Here is a 25,136-nt window from a genome sequence, read left to right as displayed (position 1 = left end):
TAAAAGCGCATTATTTGAAGAGGTGCCATTGATTACTTGGATAACTCTTATTATACTGGATTTTTTCTCTTTATGTAAAAGAGCTATGAGGGAAATAAACCTTTAACAAAACAAAGAATAACATGATGCCTGCTATTTCTTTATCACATGCACAATTGCACTTAAAAGAGTTCTTAAAAATAGTTTGCATGATAGGACGGATTGCTGGTGAAGTATTAAATTCTATACAATTTTGACAAGAATCGTATTATTTTTGGAATGTGATCTGTTTTGTATCTTTCCTTTATACTGGTAAATATTGTTTAAAACTCGTACCATACCATACCATACACCATACCCTACCACACCACAGACCACCCTACATCCCCCCATACCATTCTCTCTTTCAAAACAAGTTTTAACAAGCAGTTTAAGGTTATGGACAATAAAAAAACTAATTATTTCAGCCTTTTAATTTTTCAGATTTTATTAAAAATATTATTCCTAGCTATAAATATCAATTCACTTAGCCTTTGCATAGAAGTTCCTCTATGTAAGTCATTAACAAATATATGTAGAACATGTTGTTTAAATATTATTTTTTTTTAAAAAAACATTAGTTTTTATTAAAAACTATTTTTCTTTGCATATTTTACTTTTTATTATTTTGCTTGTATTTGAAACAAAAGGTTGATGATTTATTTATAAAACCTATAAGGCCATCTTTCTTATACATAAAAACTCTAGGTGACTCACAGTAATATTTAATATAACATAAATAAAAACAACTAAACCTCACACCACCATATAGTCCAACCACACTGCTGCGGCGACATAAACTTACATTTGCTGGGCTCACTTCTATCCTAGCCCGAAATCTGAGCAAAGAGCTAGGTCTTTTTTTAAAAAAAAAATTGATTTATATGCCGCCCTTCTCCGGAGACTCAGGACGGCTTACAATGCGTTAAGCAATAGCCTTCATACTTTTGTATATTTAAAGAAAGTCAGCTTATTGCTCCCACAAACTGGCTCCTCAATTTACCTACCTTAGCCCTTCAGAAGTTAAAGGGTGGGGGCCTTCCAAATCTCAAGGGTCAAGGCAGCTACTGAAAAAGTGTGTCTTAAAGGTCCCATCAGAGTAACATTTAAGAAGTGGGACCTACATCGACCATATAATCTAATCTGGTAGGTTGGGCAGAAACCTTGACATTACGCTACAGCCATTTAAGGCTGGAAAGTAGTAACCAACATTGAATTGCACCCAGAAAACAACTAGAAGCTAGTATAGCTTGCACAGCAGTGGTTGAACATAAGCAAAGCTCAAGCGCACACTGCTGCATGCTGAACCAGTTGTAACTTCTCGGTGACCTTCAAGGGTAGGTCCATGTAGAGCTCACTTCAGTAATCCAACAGACAGATGGTCAAGGCATGAGTGACAGTGAGCAAGGCCTCCTGGTCCAGAAAACATGTGATGACAAATGTTTATATAACATGGGGGAAAAAAATCAAACAAATGCGAATTTCCAACATTAAGACTGTACTCTGAAGATAGAAATGAATCTTTTCTATGTTTAGATTTGTTTTTTCACAGTGACCCCAACCCTTTAGTATTTATTGCTTATATAATAAGTTAACAAGGTACTAAGATTTAGATATAGTTTCATGATTTCTCACATTCCATTTAAGCAAGCATACATTTTTGCAAGGTGTGCTTTAAGTTCATACATGTAATAACACATATATAGTATTGCAAAAGTTAAGTTTGTTTTGCGGTAAAAATTAGGCTATAGTAAATAAGCCTATAAATGGTTTTTTGCTTTGCTGTGCTTAAAATTAAAATGTATATGTGAGCTCAATTGGAGCTATGCTTTTTTGGTTTACATTTGCTATATGGAAAGGCTGGTTGAATGAGATTCCTTTCATCATGCAGGCATTACTGTCCTTGCTACAGTAATAGAGGCATACATTGATTGACAATAAAGCTTCAGCTGACAGGCAGTTAGTGGGTAGCTGAAATGGTATTATAGGCTGTTCAAATATGTCTGCAATTGTTCCAGATCTATAGGGATCACAAAGTAGCCATTCATTACCTAGAAAAGAAAACAGAGTATTACGATTTGATGATTTCATCTAATCATAAAACATTATTATTATTATGGTTTGTAGTAAAACAACTATAAAGGAACTAGTGAAAGACTTTCACAGGGCAGAATCAGATTAATACAGGAATTACTGTAAATCACAATACAGGAAAAACAAGCTGAAGTATATACCGTATTTTTCAACCTATAAGACATTCAGGACTATAAGACGCACGTTAGCTTTAGAGGAGAAAAACAAGGGGCAAAAAATCTGCCTCTGCCTCCTAGCATCCATCCAGTATTTATCTGTCTAGCGTCCTGGCCGCCGTAGCCCATTCAGCGCAGTCCATTTGCCGCCGCCACAGCCTGTTTGCCACCGTTGCAGCCCACCACAATCAGCAGCGAATGGGCAGCAGCAATGCCCGCCACCTAGAACAGCACCAACCCTCCTCTTTCCTGCAATATTCATAGTCCGTCAGACTGTTGGGGGGCGGGACTGGCTAGGTGGGCGTGGCTGGGTGGCCATGTGACTGGATGAGCGTGGCTGGGTGGTCATGTGACTGGGTGGGCATGGCCAATTTAGCAGTGCATTTTTTCAATTTAGCAGTCCATTAAATAATACACACAAATTAAAGTTTAATTTGTTATCCTCCTGGGGAATTTTTATTTGTGTTTTATTTGCTTTTGTTTGACTTTTCTTTTTACTATATCACTTTTAAAGTAGTTTACGAGTCTAGTGGTCCACTTCAGAAAATTCAGTTTTGCAGCAATTCTTCTCAGATCCAAGGTTACACTCAACATCTCTCTCTCTCTCTCAAGAAAAGTGTGCTAGAAGAGCAAATGGAGTTGGGGAAGAGAAACCTTGCTGAATTCCATTCTCATCACGGTGGTCTCAATCTGCTTTTGGAATCTTACTGGGTGGCTCAGAGCTTCCTCTGCATGTGCCGAACGCGTGCAACAGGCTCGGGCAAGGGCTCCACACTTCTGGCAGTAAGAATTGGACCGGGCAGGGATCACTTAGAGTGGATGTGGTGAGGAAGCCCCAAGACAGGGGCTCAGCAATGGTGATCCGCTGGCCAGCCAGCAGTTCCTGCCTCCCCCTCCAGTGGTGGAGACAGCTGTCCTCCTTCTGAAGTGGGCAGCCGAACGGGAAAAGGACGGGCAGCCAAGTGGCGGGCGAGAAGGCGGCAGCTGTTGCGGTGCTCACTCCCTAGCTCCCTAGCTGCAAGACAGAGAGCTGCCTTCAGTCTAGGGAAGGGACTGCAGCCTCGGGGCTCCGTCTGAAGGAGCTGCGTCACTTGGGCAGCATCCCAAAAGCTCTGTGGGACTGCTGCCTTGCAGGACAGGGCTTGGGTAGCCTTAGTGCCGATGGGGATCAAGCTTTCCCCGCTTGTAGTGGCCGCCTTTTGCCTGCTGGGAATGGGTATGCTTTTACCACCTCTACTCAGCCTTACTAGCTGGCTGCTTGCCTTGGTGACGGCACTGGCCTAATGAATCTATGCGAGCTCCACAGTGCTTTCAGGGCACTGCCCAAGTGACACAGCTCCTCCTGTGGTCCCTTCCCTGGACTGAAGGCAGCCTTCTGCCTTGAAACCCACCCATCCTGCCTCATCTCCGTTCCGAGCTGCGTCTGTTGGCAATATGGGCTGATGAGACGTGAGTGAGCTATAGAGTGGGCGCCGCCACCTTCTCCCTCCACCGCTTGGCTGCTGTCCTTTTCCCACTCAGCTGCCCGCTCCTGAAAGAAGACAGCCATTTCCGCCACTGGAAATGGAGAGGGAGGCTTGCAGCCAAATTCTGGGAAAGAGCAGCCTGAGTGGCTCGTGAGTAGCCAGGCTTCCGCGCAACTGGGCGAGTCGGCAGGATGCTACCAAAACTGGTGCCTGGGGCTCAAAGGCCCTCTTCCTCTAGCCTTGGGATGGGTGCTGCTTCCTACCCTGCGATGCTTCAGGGAAGCTCATTTCCTGCAGGGCCTGCTAGCAAAGCGCCCCTCTTGTGCCCCACCGCTGCAGTCAGATGCACGAGGGGAACACGCTTCACACACAGGCCCAGGGCAAGACCTGCAAGGCGGCCAAGGAGATGACCAGCGGTGACCTGATCTCAACCGGAAGCCAAAAGAGATGGGAAGGAGTAGGCAGTAGCCACCCCCACACCCTACTCACCTTGTCTTCACCAGCAGTGGAAGCAGTAGCCGAAGGCAGAGGCACAGGGGAAAGGAATGCAGTCCCACGGGCTGGATGTGTTAGGCAACTACATGCCTTATCACAGCCACATGGGATAGAGCAGGCACGTGATCCACATCACATGCCTCACGTGTCCCCACCCCTCTGCCTGCTGCTGATGACATGCCTGTTTCTTGGAGGAACAGTTGCGGAAACCCTGCTGCCAGTCAGGGACCTTGCAGTTCCTGGCCATCCCCCACGCCCTCTGGCAGCCACAGCAGGTGAGGCAGCTCTTTCCCAGGTCACTGTCAGCCGGGAAAAGCCAGCCATGCAAGAAGTGAGTGGAAGTGGCAGGGTGGGGGTGGGGCAAGGGGTGGGGCTGAATCCCATCACTGCGCAGGCCGGATACATTGTGTCAGCGGGTCATATCCAGCCCGCGGGCTGTAGTTTGAGGATGCCTGATGTAAGTCAATGTATTTGGGTAACAGAGAAACAGAGACTTAACATATATCCCCTATAAACAGGAACATGGACTCTTTTACCTTCTGCAGTAAAAAACCAGGAGCTCGGTGCTTCTTCAGTCAGTTTAGTATTTGGAGGCAAGTTGAGCATCAGTACGAACTGAAGTGCTTGGCCTGGACTTACAGTCAATGAAGGTAGCTGAAAATGAGGAGCTGATTTAGGGAGCCTTGGCAGTTCTGCTTTATCAGTCATTTTAATACTCCCTGTAGTTATAGTGTCTACTGTGTCAACCTGTAGAAGGGGAAGCTATCAAAGCAATAGAAAACATGTTAATTTTTTAAATATAATTTCATATTCTAAAGTTAGAAAAAACAAATGTCTTTATCAGGCTGATTTAGGTGGGATTTTCAGAGCAAGTATTGCAAATTGAATTACTGACAACCTCAGCAAAAACCAAGGATAAGCTGGATAACCTTTCCAGATAAGGAAAGGAATGGGACATCACCCACATATGGTCCAGACGGCTGCTCACTATGAGGCAATGCAGGACAGTGGTGATGGCTGTGAACTGGAATGTTCTCTAAGTTCATTGTAATGATACATTTTAGACCCTTGTTGATAAGTCTCAACTTCCTGAGGCCCTTCTTGGTATGAATGTTGGAAGAAAGCTTTCCCACCCTTTCCCCTCATTTTTAATTAATATATTTTGTATTGAATAAAATGTATTGTATGTATGTACATTGGTTTATGTTGTTGTAATATAGAATTTTATTATGTATCACTTATGTTTTTATTGTAAATTGCTTCAAGATGCTTTGGCACTTGAAGCACTATTCAAATACATTAAGTAAATTACATTTTAAAAATCAATTTCAATACAATACTCAGTAAATTCAGTGCTGCTTACTCCAGATTACATGAACAGGAAATTGCAATGTTATATGTATTAAGCTTCTACCATTGGATAATGTATATCCAACTCCATTTGAACAGGTGGGGCTGATGCCTTTTGTCACTTGGGTTAGTTTGTTCAGTTCTTGTAAAACAAAATTTCAATCAAGTATAAACATTCCCTTTTTGTGGGAAGGAGAACAAACCCCCTATATACACAGTGGAATTATATTCAAAACTGGATGCCTAATATTTCACGGGACGCAAAAGAAACTCCCTTTTGAAAAGAAGTATGCCTGGAATTAGGCTGTTAATCTGTTTTAGTAAACACTATGATTATTCCTTCTACTTTCGCAAGTTCAAGTTTCAAAATTGTCTGAATAACAGCTGAATCAAAACATAAAAAAGTAAAACAATGGTTAGCAAGCAATCCAATCAGTCATTTTTCTTGCATTTTGAAAGGAAATCAAAGAACATGCTTTACAGAAGATATTTGGTATATTACTATTAAGGAGACTTTCTAGGCTCTGGCATAGCTTATACATAGCTTTCCAATGCATTTGTCTTTTTGTTTCAAGTCAAACAAAAGAGTTGATAAATGCTACATTTCTTGGCAGTTTTGACTTATTTGGATATCTATGGATGCTCATGCCCAACAGTTATTAATAGTGCTTACAATAAGATGTTTATTATAGGGAAATTGTTATTAATGTTATAACGTTATTAATTTTTTACAACTGCTACTACTCCCAATATCACTAAGATATGGTATTTCACTAAAGTTGTGATAACTATGGATTTCCAATTTAAATAACCTAATGAATATTTTTTGGCAATTAGTTTTATATGATAAATTGTAAAAATACAAGATAAATGTTTGATTTTTAAAAAAATCACTTGAGTTTATTGAGAAAACAGCAGACATCCTTTTATTAATGCTGTGACAAATACATTCCTTTAAATAATTGTGCAATATGTGTTAATAAGGCAAAACCAAGATCTGAAGACAAATATAGTATTAATTGTACTTCTACTTTTGAAGTAAAAGGAATAAAATTGTTTGTTCATACTATCTTAAAATATCCTTTAAAATTATTTTTACATACATACATAACATACACTTTCTTCAATAATATATGTATACATATAAACTTTTTAATACATTCAAAGGCATAAACAAAAATCTGATCTCTTCAATATATAACATCAATCTGCCCAATCTGACCTTTTCAATGTTGATGTTGCAGCAGTATAGTACAGATACAAGATAGGCAATACCTGGTCAGTGAGAATGTTTATAAGAAGGACCTGAGTGTCCTGGTAAACCACAGATTAAGCATCTGCCAAAACAGCCAGTACAATCTTGACCTATATCTCTAGAGATATAAGTGCTAGATCACAAGAGTAACTGTTACACTCAATGCTGCACTGATCATACTGCACTAGAATATTATGTTCCATTTTGGGCTACTGAACAGAGGTGGGTTTCAGCAGGTTTTGACCAGATCTGGAGAACTGGTAGTGGAAATTTTGAGTAGTTCGGAGAACTGGTAATAAAAATTCTAACTGGCCCCGCCCCCATCTATTCTCTGCCTCCCAAGTCCTAGCTGATCGGGAGGAAATGGGGATTTTGTAGTATCCTTCCCCTGGAGTGGGGTGGGAATGGAGAAGGATGTAGTATCCTTCCCCTGCCATGTCCACCAAGCCATGCCGTGCCATGCCCACCAAGCCACGCTCACAGAACCGGTAGTAAAAAAAATTGAAACCCACCACTGCTACCGAAGTATAAGAAACAAATTGGAAAGTGTGAGCTAATAGCCAAAAGAAGATGATAGAGTTAGAGTCTAAATATTATGAACAACTAGTCCAGAATGCAGAGGAATAAGCCCACATAACATTTGTGCTTCACAAATACTGGTTGGAATCAGGCAGCACCTAAGCTGAAATTATTAAATTATTTTTAAAAACTGGGAATGTTTGGTCTGAAAAAAAGCTAAGGGGAGATAGGATATCTGTCTTTCTAATTCTTGAAGGTGTGTCATAGAAGACAATACGGATTTATTCTTCAAAACACTGAATAGTACAATAAGAATGAGAGAGAGATCCAAAATAAGAAGGAATAAGAAGGAATTTCTTTGCTGTGAGAATTCTTAAACCATGGATAGCTTGGCTGTTCCATCACTGGATGTTTTCAGATAAAGATTGGATAGCCATTTGTTTGAGATGGTATGAGAATTCCTGCCTGGGTAAATTGTAGGACTAGAAGATATCCAGGAGTCTTTCCAGCACTATGAGTCTATGATAAAACAGACTCTGAGTATGATATTGAAGCTTCTAATTTCAGATGATAAATAAAAGACTATTTTATATGATTTTTTTAGTCTTTTAGAAATTATATGTGGGATTTCATGACACTTTAATGCATAACTATTTGTTTATGAATTTATTATATTGACAGTTTTATTGTCTGGCTTGAGTACAGCGAAGGGAAATAATGTTGTGAATGATAATAAAGTACTTCGTTTCTAAATGCCATGAAAGGTGGCTTCCATGACATGGCCAAAGCTACAGAAGCAGCACTATAGAACATTCTTTGAGATACATTGGGAATATCCAGGGCTGTAATCCTTTCTGAACATCATACAAACAAGTCTTAGAGGTGGTATAATATGACCTGAATGAGTATCTACCAGATAACATCATCTGCCCTATCCCTTCTCACCCTTTTCCTAATGGTCTGTTTCTGCTGCAGAGATTCTTAATTTAGTAGAGCCCAGACTGATATTAATAAATCCAAATATGCTTCATTTGTATTCAAATGATTCAATAATATGACCTTATTTCCAGTTTATGGGAAAATGGACTGAAGGAACATGTAGTTCTTAAAGCACCTCAAAAGAGCAAGATAAGATTAAACCATATCCCCAATATCCAAGTCAAAATAAGTTCTGAAAGCTGAGGTTCTTCTATTTCAGCTTATTCTAATGGCACTAGTGTCCTTTCTAACCTCTTAAAACAGACGGAACATTTATTTTAAGCTTAACAGGATATCCTTAACACAAAAGCAATTCTGTTTGCCAGGCCATTATAAAACACTGCAATAATGCATGTATAATGCAATCTAGGTAGTAGAATTAAATTTAGTTCTAATAATTTATTTCAAATAGAAAATTCTATCCATATTTTTTATATAGTAACTTACCAGTGAAACAGTACGAGTTTCTAAATCTATCACTTTAATTTGATGATTGTTGGTATCTGCAATATAAAGGAATTGTCCTCCATCTTCAACACATAGGCCTCCTGGTTCATTAAAAGTTGATGTGGTAATGCTGGAACCAATTATGTTGCTTGCTTCTCCTGTACCTGCTAAAGTGGCACAGTTCTTCATTTTGGGATCTACAAATTTAATCTAGAGCAAAACAAACAAGACACCTTGTAGAGCATAAAGTAATGTTATGCTATTTCTTTAATTTTATGAAGAATAAATCATATTCATATTCCTATTTAAAATGACTATAAAGAGATTATATTGATAGGTTGATCTAGAAATTTACAAAATGCTTTTAAAAAAAGTATAGGAACAAAGATTGACTAATATCAAAATAATTATCAATGACAACCCAATGATATTAGATTTAGTACTGCTTCATGACTCAAATTAATAATAGTTCTCTCTTTTTTGTACATACATAGCCACCACACTATTCTCTTTTCAGGTAAGTAACTTTATGGTGTACATAAAAATACTAAAAAGTAGTGAATAAAACTAATTAAAGGCATAGAACAATAGTATTTTCTATTGTTCTGTGCCTTTAATTTGTTTTATTATAAAAAAAAAATAAACTCAGTTTTCACCAAAAATATTCATTATAATATTCATTAAATATTCATGGACACCTAACATCAAAAACGTCATCAAAAAAGCACAACAAAAACTGTTCTTTCTGCGCCAACTCAGTAAGCTCAAACTGCCCATAGAGATGCTGATTCAGTTCTACAGAGGAATTATTAAGTCTGTCATCTGCACCTCTATAACTGGAATGGCTCTGCAACCAAATAAAACAGACACAGACTTCAAAGGATAATTAGAACTGCAGAAAAAACAATTGCTATCAACCTGCCTTCCATTGAGGAACTGTATACTGCAAGAGTCAAAAAGAGGGCTGTGAAAATATTTACAGACTCCTCACACTCTGGACATAAATTGTTTCAACTTCTACCCTCAAAACGACGCTATAGGGCACTGCACACCAGAACAACTAGACACAAGGACAGTTTTCCCCCGAATGCCGCTACTCTGCTAAACAACTAATTCCCACAACACTGTCAAATTATTTACTAAGACTGTATTACTATTATTCTTTTCATCCTTCCTAGTACCTATCTCTTCCCACTTATGACTATAACCATGTTGCTTTTATCGCTACAATTTATATTGTTTCCTAGTATGATTTGATTCCTTATTTGTAACCTATGACTATCACTAAGTGTTGTATCTTATGATTCTTGATGAATATATTTTATTTTTCTTTATGTACACTGGGAGCAAATGCACCAAAGACAAATTCCTTGTGTGATCTATTCTATTCTATTCTATTCTATTCTATTCTATTCTATTCTATTCTATTCTATTTCTATTTCTATTTCTATTTCTATTCTCTTTAGCATATTTCTGTTCTTGAAAACCATGTTAGTTTTCACATCCATGCACTGATTCGTACATTGCTTCAGTATTTTACTTTTAAAATATTTTTTATTATTTATGATTTAGGTTCTACTTTAAATATCCTGCTATATGAATTTACTATACTATAGTAAATGTCATACGCAGTCTTATTGATATCTTAGAAATTGTTTAGAGCTCACGGTGTTTTTATTGTTCTTTCAAGATAATGTCTTTCCTTTCCTTCCTATCTCATGGCCTTCTATGTTTTGTCTTTTTATTCTTTTTTGTGAAGCTGATTGTTTCGTTCTAGGTCAGTGATTGTAGTAAAGATTATCAATCAATCAGTCAATCATATATTCTTTTGTTTTTTAAACTTCTCAACCAATATTTTGAGAAGATATTCTTTAATGATATGTAAGATCGGCCATGGGACAAAGAGATGCTACCTAGGAAACCATCAGATAAGAGACTGCACAGCCCACAGCTGTACAATGGAGGGCAAGCGGGTCAGTTCCTTGCGCTGTAAACGAAGATCTGTACTTTCAGGCTTATAAGATTCTGTTAATGTGGCCTGACAAGAAAATAGAATTAGCTCATCAAGAATTGTTTGGTCTACCTGGTAAGGCTGATATAATCCTCTCTTTTTAAGGATTCCATCAATTCTGTTGAACAATAGCTTTCTCAGTCTTCCTCTTCCTCTTGACTATCATTTTTCTGTCATATATATTAGGTTTTGAGCTTCCAATAAAGAATAGTTGTACTCAGGGTAAAAGGTCCAGGAGCTCTCCGAGTCTGGATTTTTTCTTGCAGACGTTTCAGTACCCAAATTAGGTAACATTATTAGTGCTAGAAGTGATGGTTTTACTTAGTTTGGGTAATGAAATGTCTGCAAGAAAAGAACTAAGGTCAGAGAGCTCTAAGGATCCCTCAGTTTTGAGATTGCATCACATCAGTTTAATATGTTCCTTTGGTGGAAGTCTCATTTCTATGGTCAGTCCACATTAATTCACCACCTAAACATTAATGATCTTATCTCTTCTTGTTTTATCACACAGACTTAAGTAACCCATTCCCATTGCATTTAGAATTTATTTATTCTCATACCAAAGTCTCACTTCTGTATAATAATGTAGGCAGAAAAAACATTCTTATGTACAATCTTTCTGCTTATTTTGATCAACATTAATTTCCTTTGACAGATCACATATTATCCTCTTCTTTTCTAACATTATTTTGACATCTTAAACTATCTCATCCATTTCTATATATTTAATATACATTTTACTAAGGGACACAAATCCATCAAGTTGCTGTAATGTTTATGGATTAGATTCATAAACGTGACTAATATAAAATTTACAAAGAGGGGATTAAATCATAATGTAATGGAGATTTGAACCTCTAAGGGTAGGAGCTAGGTTTAGGAGGCTAGATTTTTGCAAGTCAGAAATGTTGGCTATTTCAACAATCAACAGCTACCAAGATCCAAGGCTACAAAATACAAGGCGACAGGAAAGGTATGGAAAAGAAACACAGACATTAACCATTGAGCTATAAGAACAGCCTTCATCTGAAGCTGACAGAAGGTAATCAACTGTTTATAATCATTTCATCTAGTATGCAATAAAGAGTCTTGTCTAGCTCTGATGTGCTGTGAGTCTGGCTAAGTTTTAGTAAGTTGAATCATGGGAGCCTGACACTAACCTTTCTTTAGTTTGCTGGGTAAAAAAAAAATGAAAGAAATATTTTTATCATTTTGACTCCATCTTTAGTACTTTTACCTGTTAGTCATCAACTGCTAGAATTCATTTGTTTAATTTTCATCTAAGAAACTTTCCTGAGGTACTTTATACAAATTCAAAATTTGCCTGAAGTATCATTTGAAATATGAAATATAAAAACAACTGCAATAATACATGTAAATATACAAAGAGATGTACATTCATATTCTGCAATACAAAGTTTTGTATTACTGAATAATAAATTATATTTTCTAGTGAAAATGAAGTATGCAACCTCACCTTATGATTATAGGAATCTGCAACATAAAGGAGGCTTCTTTTCTTGTCCCAAGCTACTCCCAACGGGTGTTGTAGCTTTGCATTCGTCCCAGCTCCATCAACATCACCAAAAGCAAATAAATTCTTAAAAAAATATTTGGGAGGCATTGTAATGATGATTAAAGTTAGTAATAATCAGTGTGACTTGCTAAAACATTAACTTGAATTCAAAGCAGATTTTTAAAAAACATTTTTTCTTGACAATAAGTGATAATTTGGCATTAATCTCAGAACTAACCTACATATATCTATTGCAGGGGTGTCAAACTCAAGGCCCGGGGGCTCAATCCGGCCCACAGGGTGCTTAGATCTGGCTCGCGGGGCTGTCCTGGAAACAGCAAAGGACTGGCCTGTGGTGCCTCTGCTAGCAAAAACGGAGCTCAGGAGCTTGTTTTGTCTGGCAGAGTGCTCAGACCACCACAGGCGCCTCCAACACGAGTGATGTCAAGCTGGCTACACTCACCCTGGCCATGCCCACAACCCTGATGCAGCCTCCAATGAAATCGAGTTTGACACCCTGATCTATTGGGTTATCACTCTAACCATGAAAAGTGTTACTGTTTCAGACCAGGCAACTATGCAGAGAATGATGAGGACAACATAAAAGTTTATTGGACGTTCACGTCCTTCTATCCAGGACATGGCATATAACTGATGCTTGACCAGAGTCTGCAGTATTGTCAGGGATTCTACATATCCTCTGCATGACTGGTTTTCCTTGTTATCTTCTGGGAGGAGGCTTTGCAGTATCCGAAGCAGAACAACCAAAATCTGTAATAGCTTTGTACCATACAGTATCAACCTTGTTAACTTTCAAGACTCTTTTTTCTTCTATTTATTCAAAATCAACTATGATTTACACACAAACACACACACACAAATGTATGTTTTGGTCTAATTTTTGTATAATTTGGCATTTTTTAATGTTGCTGCTGTCATTATATATATATATTTTGAGAGCAGTTCACAGGAATTTTATTTTAATGTGTGTCATTGTGTAAACAGGAAAATGACAATAAAGGTATTTCAATTCACTTCAATTCAAAATTTGTCTCCTGCCATTTCACAATATCAATTCAGATATTTAAAATAAGAATTCTTATATAGATTGAAACAGTGAAATCTGTTTCTAAGAGGCTTTTTTTTTTGTTGATCTTGGAAATGTGGAATATTCCTAACCTAGCTCTAAGCTACAGATACAGATACTGTATCTGTTTTTATGCAACAGAACTATAAAAGTGGTGAGCTGTGTTTTGCTGATGTAAGGTAAATTGTGCCACTAATCATCTGTTTTTTAAATTATTGTGGTTAGTTTTCTAAGTTTTTTTATATTCATTTTAATTTGTTTGCATTGGATTGTTTTTACCTGTTATGAGCTGCCCAGAATCACTTAGATAAAGATGGGCAGCCAATCAAATCAAAACAAAGAAAATCAAATCTCAAAAAAATAATGAAAGAAATCATTTTTTCTTCAGTGATGCAATGACATAAGGTTCTATATTAACAATTCTTAATGAAGCACTCAGAATAGCCCTTTGGTTAATCTTCATGATTATAAAATATTGAGATAATTTTTTTTATTAAGCACTTTTTTTTACTTATGCCTGCCTTCATTTCAAAATATTAATGGCTATTTTAAAATATTGTAATTAAAGATATGAATAGCAAAATTCAACTTTTTGTTAGCCACCAATAAGAAAAGATTGTTTATTATTTAATATAGCAACTCTTTTTCCTAAAACAACATTTGAAAACAAATCTTGTACCTTCTGGTTTCACAGCTGATATAGCTGCTTGCTGGCATGTATTTGGTGATTATTAGCAGACTAATTCAATTGTACTGAAAGTTAATCTTTTTTTAATGATCTCAATTAACTATTGTAGTAAGTAACAAATAAAATGTGATGAATTGGCATTTAAAATAAGCTTATATCCATAGGATCAGAAATTTTCTGATTTAGCTGTGTAGGATCAATGGAAAACACAGAGAAATATAGATTTAGATTACCATTGGATCTCTCTCGCCTCCCACAAGGTGTTTCACAGTGCCATCTTTTAGAGAAACTGTTCGAACAGTACTACTTTCACTGTCTGCAACAAAAATGCAACTCCATGGATCTTCAGCAGCAACAGAAAGACCAGAAGGTTGAGCAAAGCCTGCTTTGTGGGGATATGCATTGTTTCGGTTCTCTTCATTTCCACTTCCAGCAAATCGAAGACAAGTTCCTTTCTTCAAATCACTTTAAAAAAAGGATGGGGGTGAGATTTACATAGGCTCTGCATGCACTTGAACCTACAATTTATACAAAAAGTTACATTCAATGTGTTTGATGCTATGAACAAAAATAAGCTTTCTTTTCCATATTTTTTAAACTATGAAATAATTTGAAATATATTTTATGCAATGTTCATTGAATATAAGAGAGAGAGAGAAAGAGAGAGGGAGATTTTTATAATGTATGTAATACTTGCTAATATTTTTAAAAGTTATTTCTTTTATAACTTATTTTTCTCCAAGAAGTCAATTAGCTTACAAAATAGGTTTAGTTCATTATACCTCCATAATAGCAACCCTTTCCTAGCAACCCTAATCAAGAAGACAACTTGATTATAGCAGTGATAAATGTACTGTTGGAAGATCTGAAGGGGCAGGTCAGGGTAGATCATCCAGGATAAGGTTCATCTATGTGGTCATTAAGAGTTGACATCAAGTTGTTGGTCCATCATCATCAATGAATCAATCAACTATTGCTTTAATGAAAACAGAACTTGCCCATTCAAATCCTCATTATTTCAAATAGTTTGCATTTCTTTCTGAATAGTGGATAAACTAGAACTAGACTGAGAAGGTATGTATAATAATAATATTTAGTAGTGCTGCACAATTAGATTATTATCACCTATTCCTAGGTGAAATGGGCACCAAACAAGTCTAATAAATAAATACTATAAACAAATAATATGATCAAAGGATGATGGTAAGAAAGTCTAATATTCTAACTTACCTTCCTTTAGGTAATTTTCCATTTTCCAACATAAGTGCCCAGAGTTGATGTATGCCTGCCATGGCAATCCAAAGAACACCATCTTCATGAGTTGCTGAAACAATAATACATGAAAGTGACAATTTTGGTAGCAAATTGCCTCACTCTTTATATAAAATAACTTGCTCTATAGACATGTTTTCATTCTCAATTTGGATAATTAAAATGCTCAATATATATAATTCTATTTTTATAATACTGTAAAAAAAAATCCCCACCAGCCATTGTGCCTGCACTTTGCAATCTAAATTAATCTAGGTTTTAATCTTGCCAGGTGCTTATGAAATTAGTCAATTCTAAGTATATTCAAAAAATAAAATCCAGAGCAAGAAATGCCATAAAACATTTACCATTTCCTAAAATGGGAAATGTTTGTAATCATTGTGCAACTAATGATACATCAATGGTGAGTAAAGCGGGACTGAAACTCGTTAACAATCTCAACTGATATGAAAGCTAGCAAAGGACTAATATTAATTCTAATTATGATTTGAAATATTTGTGGCATTGGACTGCTTAACACTGTAGCAGTTTACAGTAGTATCTAATTGTGCTTATTGTTGTTCTAAGGCTCTAATTTAGCAAAGGCCTCTGTACTACAAGAATAAAAATATTTTTGGTAACTTCTACCTCTTTGATTCAGAATTTTGTGGTAATCTCAGAAAAAAAATCTCTTTGAACCCTGACATGAACGGCAAATAAATTTGCTACAAATCATCATCATCATCATACATCAACATCTGCCTATCACAGGTCCTTGAGATCCCAGATCACTAGATAGATAAAAATGCCAAATCCAGTCTAAACATCTTGCTGAATGTGCAACAAACAAGAACAATAATATCATAAACCTGGGTAGTTCCTGTAATATGATACTTCGCTGGAATAATTGATTGTATTCAGCTAGAACTTGAGAACTTGGATTGAAAGACAAAGTGGACTGGCACTGGTCCGTGGCATGCCAGAAACCAGGCTGTGCAAAAAAGTGCATCTGGATGCAGGCAGCACAAGAAACCTCACCTCCTGCAGTACGCAGAAAAACTCTCATCACTGAACTGGTCCTTGGTAAAAGGTTGAGGAACGCTACCTTAATTCCTCTTAGGTCCTTGGTTAAGATTTGAACTGTTAAATTTTTACCAGACCCAGACTATGGCTTAGCATAGGGGCATAGAAAAGAGTTTTAAAAATTAGCAAAAATTGATTTAACCTAGTAGCCTAATGTCAGTACTAATGTTATTGCAAAGGTTACTCAAATCTAAAGGCTAGTGATGTCTTACAAAGGCCTATATTGTGTATCATTAGATTATATCATACACTTTCTTGCATTAGTTCAATCCAGTAAGAAGGTCATGAGAAGGCCTGTTTAGACTTTCCACACTTCAAATGAGAGCTAAAGATCAACAGTTCTTCTCTGCCATTTCTCTTGTATTTCAGAACACCTTACGTCCAGAAGTTTGTAAAGGTCCTTCCCTCTAGGAATTTTATAAAGGTGTTCAAACACAATTCCATTTTAACTACTACAAATAGTTCTCAATTTATGGCCACAATTGGGACCAGAACTTCCAGAGTTAAACAATGTGATTGTTAAGTGAGTCATTCCTGATTTTACCTTCTATCCATAGTCATTAAGCGAATAACCATTGTTATTAATTGAATCATATAGTTGTTAAGTGAACCTGGTTTCTCCCATTGACATTGCTTGCTAGAAGGTCGCAAATGGAAATCATGTGACCCTAGGGTGCTGCAACCATCATAAATACTTCCTGGTTGCCAAATGCCCAAAATTTTATCATGTGACTCCAGAGATGCTGTGATAGTTATTGTGAAGACCAGTCATAAAATCATCTTTTTCAGTGCTCTTGTAACTTTGAATATCATTAAACAAATAATTACTGAGCATGGTTGCTCTCTTAGGGATTTCTAGAACTCTAGGTCTTTGTTTTGTTTCAGAAATCCTTACGGTTCTGCACTACATTTCAGCAACTTAAATATTTGATTATATCTTATCAATTTCAGAATTCCAAAAAGACAAAAAACAACTTTGATCAGAAATGGCATAATCTATTAAGGTGGCCAAGTTTGTGATTTTAAAATCAGCATGAAGTATATTCCTAAGCAGAAAACTATTTCTTAGGAATACAATTTCCTATTTGCTTTTCCCATGTGATGAGCCCAGGCAAAGGAAAGGAAAGAAATCATTTTAATTTCTTTTGTGGAAGTAGCCTTAATTTCCAAAGGCTGTGTTGTCCAATAAAAGCAACAAGATTAGGGTATGGATGGAAAATGATACTGTATTGACGCAATACCATTGTGTGCGTGACTTGAATCTTTTAAGAGTTGATGGGTTTCCCTTGTTCGTCCTAAATTATTATAGAGGAAAATATGTATTAATTATATAACACACACATATGAGCTTCTAAATTTCCTTTTGGAATTTATTTACACTGTACAATTAATAGCTCTGAAAAACCTTTGTGACCTCAGTGCTTCCCAAGGGATTCATCATTTCCTGAAAAATAATAATTTCTTTTCTGGGAAAATATTTTAATATATTTAATAGATATTGTAAGTGAACAGTATAAAAATAGAGCGCATCCTGGTGGACACTATTACAAACTGGTATTTGGTAAACTATAACCAAAACTCCTTACTATGATACAAAATATTGGGGATTTCCAAGTTATGTGGTGAATTTTTGTCATTAACAAAATGTCATTTGTCATTCCTTAAAAACAAAACAAACCAAAATACATGAACTAATCAATAATGAAGTAATAAAATGGTGATTCAAATAGAAATGCCATTATCATCCAATCGATCCTCCAAAACATCACATATAATGACCCAAAGCCCAAAGAAAGAACCAGATCCTGAGAGGATTTCTGAAGCCTCGGGCCAACTTTGTGGCAAGAACAAAATTGTTAATAAGAACTAGCACTGAAAAAGCATTCCTCCTGGAAAGATCTGGAATACACCTTCCCTGTCAGAATTTGTGGGACAGGCACATACCATAGGGAAAAGGAAATCCTGTAAGTAACCCAGTTGTATGCCATGTAGGGCTTTAAAGATGATATATATTATCCTGAATTACGAAGCGAATTGAGAGATCATGTGAACTCCTCAATTAACAACAGTGGGATCCTGAGGTTACAATAGCAAATAGGATTGCTGGGATTGCAATTGCTGCTTAATGAGGTCATATGTCATGCTTTATGAATGCATCACTTAGCAATAGAAATTAGACTCCCAATTGCCATCATAACCTGAGGATTACCTTTAGTAGCTATGCCAGTCTTTAGAAAAGTTCAAATGCAAGTAGAATTAAATGGTACCGTTGGAAAAGAAAAAAGAAATACCGCTACTGAATTCCTCTAGTGTTCAAAGAAACTGGCAATGTGAGTATGTCCCTTTGCATAATTCCAGATAAGGAATGTATTTTTTTTTAAAGCTCCTTCATGGTAATACACAAAATGTATTACCATAGCTAACTTCTAATGAGCTTTCCTTACAGAAATGGGCCAATGGCCCTTCTAAAACCACTACTATTTGCAATAATATTACCACATTATTTCCAGACTAAGAGCCAGCTTAGTGTAGTGGTTAAGGCATTGGTTAGAATCCAGGAGACTCTGAATTTAGGCACAAAGCCAGTTGTGAGACTTGGGCCAGTCACTTTCTCTCAGCCATAAGAAGATGGCAATGGCAAACCATGTCTGAAAAACCTTGCCAAGAACAGACAGCAAGAACTGAATGTGGAATATATATTGGTCCATTGGCCAATGCTAGAAATCTTCCTTCTTTAAATAATATCAATACATAAAGTTGACAATCATTGTCCCAAGATATATCTATATTAATCCCCTCAATGTTTATACTGTATCTGATAATTTCTGCTAAAGAACATTTTATTTTATTTTTAAATAAAAATAAGAAACTCATGCCAAGAAACCACTGTTATAAGCAATCATAAAAGATTCTGCAATATCTATCTATTTTTGAAGAATAAGAAGAAAAAAAATTGAACTGAATTGAGTTGAGTTGCAGAACGAGGCATGTTATGCATCAAAGTCCATGAATGTGAAGAGTGATGTTTTCAATCACAAACTGTCTTTTAAATAGGGCAAATGTACATTAAAAATGGTTGTCAATTTTTTTACACTTAAATACTGTCATACGTTGTGTAATATTATATACACTTGCCCTTCACCAGGACTTTACTCATATATGCATATATGCTGCATATTTCAATATTGTTTACTTAAAATCCTTATCTTATGTAGCATTATAGTGACTTTTGCTTGCTATGCACACAAAAGCTTGAATCATAGCTACACTTATAGATCATAACACCAAGGTCTTAGATCTGTGTCTTTCAGAAAGAATGCAGCTATCAAGAACACTTCACACTTCAACCAAAAATGCATTTAGCACTGCTTGATTTCAATAGCACTGAATAAAAATAGATGAGAATGGAAAGAACATCCTCTGCATGTACATGAAAAGCACATGGTCAGTAATAAAGTAGTAAGATGCCAATGCTATTCAAAAGCACTAGAGCTGGAAATTTTTTTATTTTAAAAGTTAAAATATAAATATTCCGATTAAATTCAGAAAAAGATTAAACTATATGCTATATATGTTTAAATTGTCTTTGTTGTTACAAAATGAATGCATGTTTCTAAAAAAATTTCTTGATGTCTTGATTGAATATAAACACGTTGTCATGTTGTAATATAATTAGAGCCAGATTTTTGGCTTTATGACCATGTAATTTATATTTTATACTACCATTTTTTTTAATCTTACTGAAAAAAGCAATGTAAATTATACATTTGATTGGTTCTGCCATTCAGGTTTCACATATTTGCTATTGAAAAGAGCTGTTTTCTATACACAATATCCCCGAATCCAGAAAACACCTTAAAAGTTTTCTTGATTTCGGAACAGCAACTATCAATATATTTAATTTACTATGTTTCTCCCTTAACTAAAAATTAAAATTAAAAATATAATTTTTCTAAACTTAATATGCATAATTAAGTAGTGTTTATAACTTCTTAAAATGTAAGTTTTTTATAATATGAAAATTGACAGGTAAATTTTATGTTACCTAAAAACAAGTATAAAAGGATAGAAGAGGATTTACTTCCCTAATAAAATAGTTTGTAAGGAAAATAGATAAGTTATTTATTCACTACTTTGATACACTTAACCATATTGTTGAAAATTAGATTAAAATATTAATTAGTTTAGGGGAAATAAGTTTTTGTAAATTATAAAAATAGCTGACAAAATAATTTAGTTCCAATTTATTTATTTTCTGTACCTCTAAACAGCCCCAAATCCAGTTCTCTAGAATGTGTAGAAGAATTAAATATATGAAAACATAGAAAAATATTATTAACTTGTATATTTTAAAATTAAATAACTAAAAAACTAAAAAAACTCTTGATCAATATGACCAGGTTAATAATATTTATCAGTATGAATATATAAACCATACATACAATAAGCACAAGATTATTACGGGAAAGATATTCTGGGTGGAAGTATGAAAATATATGTGAAATAAGGATATGTTGTAAATAAACTGTTGCCTTTTTCCTAGACTCCTTAAAGAAACACAGTTCATTGTGTCTAATTTTTGTAGTGTGATTTAGCAGCTATCTATCATACTGGATTTTATTGTTAAATAAGTAAATAAACATTCCTAACTGTTTTGAAAAATAATTATAAATACGGTATAAAGTATTGGAAAGCATTTTACTCTTTAGGATTAAACTCAATTAAATAAAATGGGTCTGTAACTTTTCTCAAACTTTTCTCCCCTTTCACTTATATCTGAGAGCAAAATATTTTGCATTAATATACATGAATAAAATGAGTACAAATGATTTTAGAACAGTAATCTTAAACAAGAACTCTCAGGAATAAACTGTATTTAGTATTAAAACATGGAAAATATTCTACATTTTTAACTTTATAATAATTGTTCATTGGGATGTTTGTTCTTCCAAGCTTTTGGACTCATACTTAAGCCGATTCCTAACACACTTCTCAATCTCCAGGATGTGTGCATTGGGCTGTTCTATGCATAGTATTTATGTGGTGCCTGATTGTATGTGGCTGTTAGTTGTCGAGTGGGGTGTTGATGGTTGGCTTTAAAATCTGCGTGATACAAAGATTGCTTGGAGGGAGGAGAAAATTATAGTGTAATTTACCAGATTCCGTGCATGGACTGCCCCTATGTACACACAGACCTGAACTCACTAGTAGTCTTACATTGCAATGAATAAGGACATTCAATTTCATAGCTACTAAGATTGTTGGCTGAGAAGGGACAAAAATAGTCAGAGAAATGATTGAAACCTGGGAAATAGGCCTTATGACAGTCAACAGGAATGCTGATTTACCTCTATGTTACCCGGTACTTAGAAGCCAAGACCCTAGCAGCACAAGAAAACAACAATCAAAGACTTAATAGCTGGCCATCAACCACCCAATCAACAATTAAAAGCCACACACAACCAGGCACCATTTAAATACTATGCATGAGATTGAAAAGCTCTCTGAAGATGGGCTCCAACATGAGTCCAAAAGCTTTGAAGAACAAACCTCTGGTCCGGATGACCAACTCAGATTAGATCCTGCAACATTATCCTGGGACATGTATATTTGTCTTCATTTGCAAAATTATTTTGCTACAAAATACAAAATTATATATTTAATATTCAGGTTATGTATCTGGGCATATAATTGAGCGCATGACTAAAAAAATTGTGATTGCTTTCAACATATAGAAATTATTGTAAATATTGATGACTCATAATTCTGTGTGCTCATGAGATAAGGGAAGGGATCAGTAGAAGAAAAAAATTAGATAACTGGCAATGGTATTAAGCTGACTACAATCATTGAAAAAAACATCATAAATATAAAATATAAACATCATAAAAATACCTAAGCTTCCCAAAGTTATATCCCATGGTGAACTAATAGGCTGCTCATCTCCTTTGGCTCCTCCTTCCTTATCAGTGCCTTGTATTCCAACTCCTGCAACAGTGCTCACTAACTCCAACCGCAGGTCAATCTAGAATCAATTGTTGATTTATTTTAATAAAAGAGAATATGTGTAATTCAGGGTTGATCTGTGGAATTACTGGTATTTTCTGAGCTTGTAATTACAAACAAACAAACAAACAAACTCAAAGAGCACAAAGAATTAATTTATTTTTCCAGTAAACTTTTAAAATGGTACATCTTTTTATACTGTTAACCATTTTTAACAAAATAACTTTAATACTGTAATATTTCTTTTGAACATACTATACTTGTGCAAGCAAGGAGAACTTGTTTGTGCCCTGCTTTATAGTTAGTACCAGAGTAGCACATATTTTTAATTTTGAAATAGTTTATATCTTTAGTGAAGAATTTATATCTTGTCTGCTAGGGGTAACAATGGTTTTTTTCAATTAAAACATTGGTTGTCAAAGTGTGGTCTAGAGACCCTGGGGTCCCTGAGAACTTTTCAGGGAGTCCAAAAGTCAAAGATACAAATACTTTAAATTTTATAAATTTAATAAATACTTTAAATTTTATAAATTTCTAATTTCTAATTTGCTAATCCATAAATATAAACTAAAGCTCTTTGATGTCCTCAAACATTTTTAAGAATGTAAAAAGGTCCTGAGACAAAAATATTTGAGAACCACTAGATTTCATCAAAAAAAGCAAATGAAATGAGATAATAAAGTTGATTAATTGAAATAAAAGTTATCCTAATTTAATATCTATCTAATCCACAATATAAATTAATGACAAAAAAGTTTATATAAAAAATATAGAACAGTATAAATGAAAACCTGTCTTTTTAAATCTTAACTCTAAGAGTAGTGAGTAGACATGGTAATCATTTCAGATGTTACAACTCAATAAAAATACTAACATGGAAAGTTTGGAACTTCTTACTAACATTACATGACAAGTAGAGATGATTTCATATATGCAGAATCTAAGTTGGTTGGAGATTATTATCAGCACCAAGATACCGATATTTCGTGATGCTAATGAAAATAAGGTTTGATATGGAATTTATTAAAAAGTTATAAAATGGTTTTCAATGGAAAGAATATGAATAAGATACAATGCATATATGCACACATTGTTCTATGCAGTGAACAACTGGTTTTTAACGGTCCGTGTCCTTTTTTCACAACTGCCTCAGATAGTGATTGCTCGCAGTTATAACAGTGATAAAAAAGTAACTTTTGAGACCAGTGTCTTCATTTATGAATAAAAATATATGAAAAAGAGACTTTGCAGCATCTCTGTCACATGTTTGTCATTATAATCAGATCATATGTGTTGTCCTATGCCTGACATGTTTTCTTTCCCCATCCCACCTCTTTGCAGAGTGAAGAGATTGCCTGAACATGTTCTTTCTTCTTGACCTGCTTTTTCCTGCAGCTCTTTCCTGAAAGGTGCTAACTGCAAGTTAACGAATTCAGATCTATTACCTTAATTAGTTGATTAGCACTCTCCTGCTGCCTGCTGCTGACAAGAATGTAATCAATTTCACAATGAAGGCTTTTTGGCTCCTAAGCAGCTCACAGTCGCAAATGTGCAGTGGGTGCTTACTCACTAATAATTTTTTCTTCTCCACTGAATGTAAATGCAAACATTAATTTCCTTCTTGCTAATTATCCTAGCATTGAGAGTGTGTTCCAAAAGGTGGCAGAATGGTAAAACAAAAAAGACTATTAGATTTGCCCTTTTACTCAGCTTCTTTGTATGTGAACATTCTTCACTGTTGGGACTCGACCCATTGTTTGGACCCATATTCCCCCAATGCCGTAAAGCAAAGGAAAGTTGAAATAAAATCATAAGCACAGTTACAGTCATGTAACAAGGTGGTTGATCCCAACTGCAGTTGCTAAATGAGAACTACCTACATTTAGTAAATTGCTTTAAAAGCTTATACAAAAAGAAAAATAATACTTTTTAAAATCTACTTGGAATAAAAATATATTTAGGAATATTATTGCTGGTCACATTGCATAGCCCTTGAATAATTGTGTCAGCATTGTTTTTTTATCCATAAAGAAATTCAAGGTAAGGACCAGGTTAGGGACAAATTGTCTATATTGTTGCTAAATTGGTACTGACATGATAGAACATAATCAATCAATTTACCTTTCTAATTAGATGGTTTTCTGTATCTGCTACATAAATAATATTGTTCTTTATGGCAACTCCTTGTGGACAATTGAACGATGCTTCTGAAAAATTTCCATCATTTCTTCCCCTGTCTGGTCCTTGAACAAAAATAACATAAAATAAAAGTATAACTTTTGCTGTCAACAATGGGTACACAGTCATATCAGATTTAGGTTGCAAAGAATTTTATTTTACATTAATTAGAACAGCAATACAGCTGTGGGTCTAATCAAATAAAATCAATATTAGTCGATATGTTTAATATTATTTTTCCACAGAAAAGTGTAGATATTTTTTTTCAAAAACAGAATTTTTAAACTTATAGAATGCCTTGCAATATAATCTATTAATCTTTAAACATTAACAAACAAACACACACATTTATTGCATCTACAACCATTTCCTTTAAAGATTCAGCTTTCAAAGACAAGGAATTGTGTAATACAATGCAAAATGGAATGCAATGCCAAGAAAACATGCAGTCAGCTATGTGCTACAATAAGCAACCACTAATTGAATTTCATAGAGTGTACTGCTCATGTTATTTGTAGTATACCAGTTTCAAGTCTGAA

The 25,136-nt window shown here is 35.3% G+C and overlaps 1 protein-coding gene across 1 annotated transcript in view; it reads right to left on the bottom strand.

Moving 5' to 3' along the window:
* Positions 1-593: 593 nt before the first annotated feature.
* The window catches only part of NHLRC2 (NHL repeat containing 2), a 34,886-nt gene continuing 10,343 nt past the window's right edge, over positions 594-25,136 (bottom strand). Inside the window, exons 4-11 of the mRNA XM_070945081.1 lie at positions 24,541-24,662; positions 22,309-22,438; positions 15,310-15,403; positions 14,313-14,544; positions 12,266-12,388; positions 8,778-8,987; positions 4,765-4,990; positions 594-2,069 (exon numbers count right to left, since the gene is read on the bottom strand). Of these exons, the coding sequence (XP_070801182.1) occupies positions 1,813-2,069; positions 4,765-4,990; positions 8,778-8,987; positions 12,266-12,388; positions 14,313-14,544; positions 15,310-15,403; positions 22,309-22,438; positions 24,541-24,662 (1,394 nt within the window). The 3' untranslated portion in view covers positions 594-1,812. The remainder of the gene's footprint in view (positions 2,070-4,764; positions 4,991-8,777; positions 8,988-12,265; positions 12,389-14,312; positions 14,545-15,309; positions 15,404-22,308; positions 22,439-24,540; positions 24,663-25,136) is intronic.

Source organism: Pituophis catenifer, unplaced genomic scaffold (assembly GCF_029215685.1).
Source record: "Pituophis catenifer annectens isolate HBS135680 unplaced genomic scaffold, rPitCat1.0.hap2 SCAF_6, whole genome shotgun sequence".
Classification (NCBI taxonomy): domain Eukaryota; kingdom Metazoa; phylum Chordata; class Lepidosauria; order Squamata; family Colubridae; genus Pituophis; species Pituophis catenifer.
This window is presented reverse-complemented; position numbering and strand designations above follow the sequence as displayed.